General features: G+C 37.5%; 1 protein-coding gene across 1 annotated transcript; it reads right to left on the reverse strand.

Annotated features, from left to right (window-relative positions):
* LOC107619311 (glycine-rich RNA-binding protein 6, mitochondrial) lies at positions 9183–11276 on the reverse strand (the record flags this gene model as incomplete). Its single annotated transcript, XM_016321567.2, is given in 3 exon segments — positions 9183–9835; positions 9931–9999; positions 11129–11276. Coding segments are annotated over 3 exon segments (426 nt in total). The 3' UTR covers positions 9183–9599.

Below are 11485 nucleotides of genomic sequence, written 5' to 3' on the forward strand. Positions count from 1 at the left end.
AGGAGCGGCTGACTAAACTAGGAGTCAACATTCTGGGGGATAGTATGTGTGTACTGTATACCAAGGAATTAGAATCTGTTGAGCATTTATTCCTTAGGTGTGAGGTAACATGGCAGGTGTGGTGCAAGTGGCTGAGGTTACTAGGAAGGGAGTGGGTGATTCCCGAAACTGTTAAAGAAGTGTTTGAGAGTTGGCATGGAATGCATAATAGACAACAGGGGAAGAAGATGTGGATGTCAGTGTTCTTTGCAGTGATTTGGAACATCTGGTTGGAACGGAATGCACGAATCTTCAAGAATGCAAGAGCAAGCCTGGAGGTCATACACACAAGGACGTTGATGAGCTACACGGAATGGAGTGGTGGTGATCCTGGGGGAGGATGAGAGCACTGGGGATAGTAGGGGTTGGTTTATTTGTTGGTAGCTGGTTATGTGTCTTCTTTTTTCTTTTATTTGCTCCACTTTAATGTGTTGAGCTTCCTTTGTTTCAAAAAAAAAAAATCATCATCAATTAATGTTTTGATTCAAAAATTTCAAGTTTGTTACTTACTTGTTAAGAAAGATTCAAACTTTAAGTTCTAGAATCATATCTTGTGATTTCTTGTGAATCAAGTCATTAATTGTGATTTTAAAATTCAAATCTTTTTCAAAACTAATTTCAATCATATCTTTTCAAAAATATCTCTTTATCTTATCTTTTTCAAAATTTGATTTTAAAATATCCTTTCTAACTTCTTATCTTCTTATCTTTTCAAAATTGATTTTCAAATTTGTTTCAACTAACTAACTAACTTTTTGTTTGTTTCTTATTTTTTTTCAAAACTACCTAACTAACTCTCTCTCTTTAATTTTCGAAAATATCTTCCCTCTTTTTCAAAATTTCTTTTTAATTAACTAATTATTTTAATTTTTTGATTTTAATTTTTGAATAATTACTAACCTTTTTCAAAAACTATTTTCGAAAATCACTAACTCTTTTTCAAAAATTATTTTCGAAAATTCTCTCCCTCTCTTATCTCCTTCTATTTATTTATTCATCTACTAACACTTCATCTCACCCAAATTCGAACCCCCTCTTCCATCTGTGTTCGAATTTTTTCTTCCTCTTTTCTTCTACTCACACCGGGACCTCTATACTGTGGTAAAAAGGACCCCTATTATTATTATTTTTCTGTCCCTCTTTTTCATATGAGCAGGAGCAAAGACAAGAATATTCTTGTTGAAGCAGATCTAGAACCTGAAAGGACTCTGAAAAGGAAACTAAGAGAAGCTAAAATACAACAGTCCAGAGACAACCTTTCAGAAATTTTCGAACAAGAAGAGGAGATGGCAGCCGAAAATAATAATAATGCAAGGAGAATGCTTGGTGACTTTACTGCACCTAATTCCAATTTACATGGAAGAAGCATCTCCATTCCTGCCATTGGAGCAAACAATTTTGAGCTGAAACCTCAATTAGTTTCTCTGATGCAGCAGAACTGCAAGTTTCATGGACTTCCATCTGAAGATCCTTTTCAGTTCTTAACTGAATTTTTGCAGATATGTGATACTGTTAAGACTAATGGAGTAGATCCTGAAGTCTACAGGCTCATGCTTTTCCCTTTTGCTGTAAGAGACAGAGCTAGAGTATGGTTGGATTCTCAACCTAAGGATAGCCTGAACTCTTAGAAAAGCTGGTCAAGGCTTTCTTAGCCAAGTTCTTTCCTCCTCAAAAGCTGAGTAAGCTTAGAGTGGATGTTTAGACCTTCAGACAAAAAGAACGTGAATCCCTCTATGAAGCTTGGGAGAGATACAAAGGACTGACCAAAAAGTGTCCTTCTAACATGCTTTCAGAATGGACCATCCTGGATATATTCTATGATGGTCTGTCTGAATTAGCTAAGATGTCATTGGATACTTCTGCAGGTGGATCCATTCACCTAAAGAAAACTCCTGTAGAAGCTCAAGAACTCATTGACATGGTTGCTAATAACCAGTTCATGTACACTTCTGAGAGGAATCCTGTGAGTAATGGGACGCCTATGAAGAAGGGAGTTCTTGAAATTGATACTCTGAATGTTATATTGGCTCAGAATAAAATATTGACTCAGCAAGTCAATATGATTTCTCAGAGTCTGAATGGAATGCAAGCTGCATCCAACAGTACTCAAGAGGCATCTTCTGAAGAAGAAGCTTATGATCCTAAGAACCCTGCAATAGCAGAGGTAAATTACTTAGGTGAATCTTATGGAAACACCTATAACTCATCATGGAGAAATCATCCAAATTTCTCATGGAAGGATCAACAAAAGCCTCAACAAGGCTTTAATAATGGTGGAAGAAATAGGTTTAACAATAGTAAACCTTTTCCATCATCTACTCAGCAACAGACAGAGAACTCTGAACAAAATACCTCTAAGTTAGCAAACTTAGTCTCTGATCTATCTAAGGCCACTGTGAGTTTCATGAATGAAACAAGGTCATCCATTAGAAATTTGGAAGCACAAGTAGGCCAGCTGAGTAAAAGGATCACTGAAATCCCTCCTAGTACTCTCCCAAGCAATACAGAAGAAAATCCAATAGGAGAGTGCAAGGCCATTGACATAACCGCCATGGCCAAACCTGTAAGGGAGGTTGAGGACGTGAATCCCAGTGAGGAAGACCTCCTGGGACGTCCAGTGATCAATAAGGAGTTTCCCTCTGAGGAACCAAAGGAATCTGAGACTCATCTAGAGACCATAGAGATTCCATTGAACCTCCTTATGCCATTCATGAGCTCTGATGAGTATTCCTCTTCTGAAGAGAATGAGGATGTTACTGAAGAGCAAGCTGCCAAGTTTCTTGGTGCAATCATGAAGCTGAATGCCAAATTATTTGGTATTGAGACTTGGGAAGATGAACCTCCCTTGCTCACCAATGAACTAAGTGATCTGGATCAACTGACATTGCCTCAGAAGAAACAAGATCCTAGAAAGTTCGTAATACCTTGTACCATAGGCAACATGATCTTTGAAAAGGCTCTGTGTGACCTTGGTTCAGGGATAAACCTCATGCCCCTCTCTATAATAGAGAAACTAGGAATCTATGGGGTGCAAACTGCTAAAATCTCATTAGAGATGGCAGACAATTCAAGAAAACAGGCTTATGGACAAGTAGAGGACGTGTTAGTAAAGGTTGAAGGCCTTTACATCCCTGCTGATTTCATAGTCCTTGATACTGGGAAGGATGAGGATGAATCCATCATCCTTGGAAGACCTTTCCTAGCCACAGCAAGAGCTGTGATTGATGTTGACAGAGGTGAATTAGTCCTTCAATTGAATGAGGACTCCCTTGTGTTTACAACTCAAGGTTACCCTTCTGTAAACATGAAGAGGACGCATAAAAAGCTTCTCTCAAAACAGAGTCAACCAGAGCCCCCACAGTCAAACTCTAAGTTTGGTGTTGGAAGGCCACAACCAAACTCTAAGTTTGGTGTTGAACTCCCATATCCAAACTCTAAGTTTGGTGTTGGGAAGTCTCAACAATGCTCTGAACACCTGTGAGGCTCCATGAGAGCCCACTGTCAAGCTATTGACATTAAAGATGCGCTTGTTGGGAGGCAACCCAATTTTTATCTAATTTTATTTTTATTTGTTTTTCATGTTTTCTTAGGTTCATGATCATGTGGAGTCACAAAAAAATAGAAAAATTAAAAATAGAATCAAAAACAGCAGAAGAAAAATCACACCCTGGAGGAAGATCTCACTGGCGTTTAAACGCCAGTAAGGAGCATCTGGCTGGCGTTCAACGCCAGAATAGAGCATGGTTCTGGCGCTGAACGCCCAAAATGGGCAGCATCTGGGCGTTTGAACGCCAGAATTGCACCCTGGAGAAGAGTTGGCGCTGAACGCCCAGAACAAGCATGGTTCTGGCGTTCAACGCCAGAAATGGGCAACAAATGGGTGTTCAACGCCCAAAACAAGCACCAATCTGGCGCTGAACGCCCAGTGTTATGTGCAAGGGCATTTTGCATGCCCAATTTGGGGCAAGGTTGTAAATCCTTGAACACCTCAGGATCTGTGGACCCCACAGGATCCCCACCTACCTCCACTCACTTCTTCTCACCCCTCTTTCACACAATCTCATAAACACTCTTCCCGAAAACTCTTCACAATCACCTCAATCTCTCTTCCCTATCACCACTTCACCACTCACATCCATCCACTCTTCCCCATAAACCTACCTCATAAACACCACCTACCTTCAAAATTCAAAATCAATTTCCCACCCAAACCCACCCTATATGGCCAAAACCTTACCCCCCTCCCTTCCCTATATATAGCCCTCCATTCCTCCTCATTTTCACACAACACAACCCTCTCTTCCCCTTCTTGGCTGAAACACATCTCTCTCTCCCTCTCCTCCATTTCTTCTTCTTCTTCATCTCTTCTTTCTTCTCTTGCTCGAGGGCGAGCAATATTTTATGTTTGGTGTGGTAAAAGCATAAGCTTTTTGTTTTTCCATTACCATTGATGGCACCTAAGACCGGAGAATCCTCTAGAAAAAGGGAAAGGGAAGATAAAAGCTTCCACCTCCGAGTCATGAAAGATGAAAAGATTCATCTCCAAAGCTCATCAAGACCACTTTTATGATGTTGTGGCCAAGAAGAAGGTGATCCCCGAGGTCCCTTTCAAGCTCAAGAAGAATGAGTATCTGGAGATCCGACATGAAATCCAAAGAAGAGGTTGGGAAGTTCTAACAAACCCCATCTAACAAGTCGGCATCCTAATGGTTCAAGAGTTCTATGCCAATGCATGGATCACTAGGAACCATGATCAAAGTAAGAACCCAAACCCAAAGAATTATATTACAATGGTTCGGGGGAAATACTTAGATTTTAGTCCGGAAAATGTGAGGTTGGCGTTTAAAAAAAAAATAAAAATAAAAAGCAAGCAGAAAAAGCCAAAAGCTCTTAAAACCAAGAGGCAAGAGCAAAAAGCCAATAGCCCTTAAAACCAAAAGGCAAGGGTAATAAAAAGGATCCCAAGGCTTTGAGTATCAGTGGATAGGAGGGCCTAAAGGAATAAAATCCTGGCCTAAGCGGCTAAACCAAGCTGTCCCTAACCATGTGCTTGTGGCGTGAAGGTGTCAAGTGAAAACTTGAGACTGAGTGGTTAAAGTCAAGGTCCAAAGCAAAAAAAAGAGTGTGCTTAAGAACCCTGGACACCTCTAATTGGGGACTTTAGCAAAGCTGAGTCACAATCTAAAAAGGTTCACCCAATTATGTGTCTGTGGCATTTATATATCCGGTGGTAATACTGGAAAACAAAGTGCTTAGGGCCACGGCCAAGACTCATAAAATAGCTGTGTTCAAGAATCATCATACTAAACTAGGAGAATCTATAACACTATCTGAACTCTGAGTTCCTATAGATGCCAATCATTCTGAACTTCAATGAATAAAGCGAGATGCCAAAACTATTCAAGAGGCAAAAAGCTACAAGTCCCGCTCATTTAATTGGAGCTATGTTTCATTGATAGTTTGGAATTTATAGTATATTCTCTTCTTTTATCCTATTTGATTTTCAGTTGCTTGGGGACAAGCAACAATTTAAGTTTGGTGTTGTGATGAGCGGATAATTTATACGCTTTTTGGCATTGTTTTTAGTATGTTTTTAGTAGAATCTGGTTACTTTTAGGGATGTTTTCATTAGTTTTTATGTTAAATTCACATTTCTGGATTTTACTATGAGTTTGTGTGTTTTTCTGTGATTTCAGGTATTTTCTGGCTGAAATTGAGGGACTTGAGCAAAAATCAGATTCAGAGGTTGAAGAAGGACTGCTGATGCTGTTGGATTCTGACCTCCCTGCACTCAAAGTGAATTTTCTCGAGCTACAAAACTCAAAATGGCGCGCTTCCAATTGCGTTGAAAAGTAGACATCCAGGGCTTTCCAGCAATGTATAATAGTCTATACTTTGACCGAGTTTAGATGACGTAAAAGGGTGTTGAACGCCAGTTCTACGCTGCTGTCTGGAGTTAAACGCCAGAAACACGTCACAAACCAGAGTTGAACGCCAGAAATACGTTACAAACTGGCGTTCAACTCCAAGATTGACCTCTACACGTGTAACATTCAAGCTCAGCCCAAGCACACACCAAGTGGGCCCTGATGACATGTCACCATGTCATGTTTTTCTATGCTTTTTCCTTTGTTTTCAATAGGTTTTATGCACTTTCTTGAGCCATAAGCAAGCCAATTGGGTAGATTTCCATGTTTCCTTTGATTCAATCAACCATGTATAAATTCATGCTATTTCATGAGGTTTTATGCTATAATTGTCACATATTATGAAAGAATGAATATCTCATGATTTTAAGCATAGCTTTGATGTGTTTGGTTGATTAATGATAGGTGAAGAAAGCTTGGAGAAAGGTTGAAGCAAGAAGGAATAGTTAGGAGGAAGAGAGGACAAAAAGTTTGAGCAAAAGTTTGCCTCTAGGGCTTTCCAACAATGTATAATAGTATGGGGTGGACAATACGTTTGAGCCTCCAAAACTGGCATTTTCGACCACGTTTGAGGCAAACTTTACCTCAAACGTTGGGCACCAAAGCCAGCGACCCTGTCCTCTTCAAAGGAGCATAACTTGAGTTGTAGATGTCCAATTGGGTTAGAAAGCTGAAATTCAGAGCTTTCCAACCATATATAATAGTCTATAGTGGGCATAAAATTGGCAACGTTGACAAGAGGACAAAGTAGCGCCACATATATGTACTAGGGGAGGCCAACGTTGGAGCAAAAGTTTGACCCCTAACTTTTGCCCCAATGTTGGTATCAGCAAATAAGGGTGGCTGATGTGAAAAGTTGGAGTAAAAGTTAGCCTCAAACTTTTACTCCAACTTTAATCAAGCTTTCATGATTCCAACCCGGTTCAATTCGGTTCTTCTCCAAACTCCAAGAGCAATCAACCAAGGCCTCTATCAACCCAATTCCATCAAGAGCAAGGGCCCAATTGACACCACTCAAAGGCACAAGAGATAGTTAGAATAGAAATTTCATTTTAATTGTAATTTGTTTTGAATTTCATTTTTATTTTGTAAAAATGCCTATATAAGGCATCATTCTCATTTTAGAAAGTAAGCCCGAATAGAGAGGAGGGGCGAGCTCCACTAGGGAGCATTAGGAATACAGAACTCTCTCTCTTTAGTTTTCCTTTTTATTTTAAATCTTGGGTTGAGAATTGAAGGAATTCTGTTTCATTCTCACTTTGAGATTTCTCTTGTTCTTCTTCTGCAAACTTTCAGTGAATTGCAATTTGAATTAAAACTCTCTTTACTGCTTTCATCTTTATTTCTTCTGCAAATTGTTTACTGTTGGATCAAGGAAGGAATTGAGATCTAGACTTGGTCTCTAGTCTCATCCAACCCCTGAGATCTTCAACTTTCCTTTAGTTATTGCAATTGAGCTGCATTTCATTTTTTGTTCGGTTCCTCAATTCAATTTACATTAAGCCTGCTGCAAATTGATGCGCATAAACTTGTTATGCTACGATTTAGGAAATTGCACGATCGGCAAAATTCCTTCCGGCAAGTGCACCGGTNATATATATATTATTGGAATAAATTACCATTTGTATTCATGAAAGATACAAACGCTGACAAATATATCCATATAAGCATAAAACGACAATTGTATCAAGAATACCCTAACGGACCAATTGTGTAATCAACGTCCGAGTCCTCTTGGCACACAGAAGCCATCTTCCGTGGTTATAATTGTCGTTTTATTCTTTTATGTGTATAAATGGTAATTTATTCTATATTAGTGTAAGGCATTCATGGGTCATGCTGAATATAAAAGGACTGTTTTGTCGATTTTAAACAAATCGATGGTAATTCAATATCTAGTGGTCTGGGAACGAAACCTACTCCTCTGTGCAGGTACCAGTTTTCTAAAAGTGCATCAAAGTGTCTTCGATTAGACGAGCATTGGGAATAAAAACAAATTGAAATTTATAAATCAATGAAAGAAACGAAAAGGTAAAGTTTTCGAAATGAAAATGTGCTAAAAACGGAAAGGTTTGCGTTGAAATTGAATGAAAACAATAAAATGCCTTTGACTGGGTCAAAGGGTTTTGACATGAAAATTTAAAATGCAGAAATGTAAATTGGATGATGAAGATAAAGGATAAATTTGCTTGAAAGATAAAGTTTACAAGAAGATAAATTAAAATAAAAGAAAACATGGAAGGAACCCTACAGAAAAGTTACTCTATCGCAGACTCAGAAATTCTCTGAAATGTGAGTGTGCTTGAGTGTTTTCTGAGTTAAAGTTCCAACCTTTATTCCCTAAAACCTCCTAGTATTTATAATCTACTTTTGGTAACTGACAACTAATTACAATTAATTACAGAATCACAGTTTTGAATGCATACTCCTTGGTAACCGTTTCCGCCTTTTGGCTATAAACATTTCCCGTAATTTTCTCGCGTGATGAAAGCCTCTAACTTCTCCACTACTATAACTGCTCGATTTACTCATTCAAATATCTTGTTCGATTACCTGTCTCAAAAATCTTGTTCGATTTGGCTTATTCGATTTAATAAAGTAAATATGTCGATTACTTCCAACCCACGCTTGCGCGTGCATCTTCTCGAAAACCGTTTGAATTCTCCAATTTCTTCATCACTTCGAACTACCTCGTTTTAATCGAAAAAATATTTTCCGATCAACAAGGACAAACCTAGATAACATGCATAGGTGTTTGTAAATTGTAAATTTGTAATAATGAGAAGCTTGTAACAGAATTTACACAATGAACATTAAAGCACATAAACTTGAATAGGTGGCTATAACAACGAAAAAAAATAAAAAACCTTGTAATTATATGATTTAGTACTTATAACCCTTAAAAAAAGCTTCTAATCAGCAATCAATTTTCAAACACAAGTATCTTTTAAGCAATCGAATACATCGCTTTGAGGATCTTAATGTGTAATGATTTAATCCATCACACGATAAGGTATAAGGATATATGATTTGAAGATTATACAATAAATTTTATAGCATAGTTATAATTGTCAAACTCATACCCTCATTGTTTAATTAGGATTTTTGTATTAAATATATAAATATATGAGAATCTAATAACACCAGTACCATTGTAAACAATTATTTCGAAAAACCATATTATCAAGATTTCAAAATAGGTGTAGATGATGTTACAGAAAGGCAGCTTAATGTTGTTTCCATGTCCTCTTAGCATGAGAAGTGGTGCATTTAATTTTCAATGGACATCAAAATCTTCCGAATAGTAATGACTTGCGGCTAAAGTACAATCCCCAGTTACAAATTATAATTGTTTGATACAAAAATTCCTCCAGAAACTGTAGTATATAATAATTGGCGGAGTTAAATTATATATGGTCTTTTGAAATCTCACACCATGAGAATCAAAGGTTTGGAAAATTTTCAAGTGTACCGGAGAATACCGGTGTTCCAGTTGTTTTAACTGTTGATTTCAATTAATATATATTATATATATTTTTTATAATTCAGATCAACGGTTAAAACAACTGAAATATCGGTGTCCCGGTACACTTGAAACTCTTCCCAAAGGTTTATTTTATTCAATAATGAATATCAACCACACCATCCAATTGTCTTGTTAACCGTGAAACCAGCTCCAGAGGGCTGAGACTGTGGCTGCTGAGGAGGTCTAGGCTCTCTTGGTTTGGCAGGATCAACAAATATAACCCATCCATCAATAAATTTAGCATTCATTCCGGCTCTCGCCTTTTCAGCATCTTCTATGGTCGCATAAGTTACAAATGCGTATCCCTTTGACCGTCCAGAGGCTCTATCCATTATAACCTTTGCTGTCGATCAAGATGAGTGAAGGTCAGGGATGATATCCAGCAAGCTAATACACAAGCATATAGAAGAATCAAGTATTGCAAGAGAAATACATTACCTTCAAGCAGCTGCCCGAAAGGAGAAAACGCTTCAGTAAGTTTTTCATCTGTTGTCAGTCTTGAAAGACCTGTTCAAAATGCCAAATACATATAAAAGTTACATACAGAACTATGTAAATTCCATTATACTAGATATTTAAATTAGAAGCTTCGCCAGTTATAGTCTTACATGATCCACCTAACAATTCCCTAAGAAAATGGTGCTAAAAAGAAAATGGATCTTTATTGAACTACAAGCCAATAGAGTAGAAGAAATTCACAGCTTCAGAGACCAAAAAATGGCCTTTTATGAAGCCCTACAGCCCTCCTAATAAAATACATTTCACGAGAGTGAAACTTATCTTACTTCTTTCTATATTTATATTCTAATAATTATGTCCCCTAATCATATAAATATTGTAAAGTGAGTGATCCAACTTTAAAAGACACGAATTAAGCATTGTATCCATGTCTTGTCACGCAAGATGTGCGAGCACTAGCTTTAGTAGTGTTTGTGGGGAAACTCTTTAAGAGCATCATCTCCTGTCAAAGTTAATAAGTTAACAGCATATCCTTCTCATTACATTTAGAGTAATAAATAAGACGCAACAGTCCTATTCAATTATCTTCCTCGGATCCCCTTCCCCTTGAACTTTGGCTTTGTATAGGCACTAGTAGACTAGTACCTGTCTTGATAAAGATTGCACTTCAATGTTCCAGGTTGGTTATAAAAGTCGCCACATAAGAATACAATGCATTCAAATACTATCCTACTGTTCTTGAAGGCTACATTGGAGTACACAATAATACTTCATAGTCCAAGCTCAAGACTGTTGAATCCAACAAATTAAAGGAATCAAGACAGAAGAGCCCTACAACTTCAAACCTCCTTTTATCAGGGATACAGAAAAATACCACAATTTCACGAAAAAAGTTAGCCTCAAAGTTTAAGATACAAGTATCTATCAGATGCAGATCATAGTTGCTAGGCCTACCCATCTAATGCAACATAATCATTAATCATAACTGATTACCCTGTCCAAATTGAAGATAATTTAGGGTTTCAAGGGAGCTAATTTGACAATTCTAGAAGAGAAAACGGAATAAGGAAAACAAGGAAATGAAGGTTTCAATAGTGACAATCATGTTATGGAAACGATCAATTAATTAAAATTAATAAGATGGACAAGCAGAAGAGAATTGGAGTAAATTACTGACCGCTGACGAAGAGTTTTGGGGAAGTAAGAGTCGAAGTGAAACGAGTAGAGGTGAAGTGGGAGGCCACAACTGAAGAAGACTGGCGAAGAAATCGTTGAGCTCCACTGAAGAACGCCATCATCACCCAAACCCTAAACTCAAACCCTAACTAGCAAGGTTTCAAAAACCGAACCGGTTATCAAACTACTCGAGCTACTGGTTTATCGGTTTAGAGGTTCAACCGAAATAATGAATTATAATAAAATAACATATCAAATTATAAATAAATACATATATACAAATTAAAAGTATAATTCCAATTAAAATCTCATAATCACATTTAAATACAACACGAGTCAAATATAAAAAAACAAATAT

Source organism: Arachis ipaensis, chromosome B09, assembly GCF_000816755.2.
Source record: "Arachis ipaensis cultivar K30076 chromosome B09, Araip1.1, whole genome shotgun sequence".
Taxonomy (NCBI): Eukaryota; Viridiplantae; Streptophyta; class Magnoliopsida; order Fabales; family Fabaceae; genus Arachis; species Arachis ipaensis.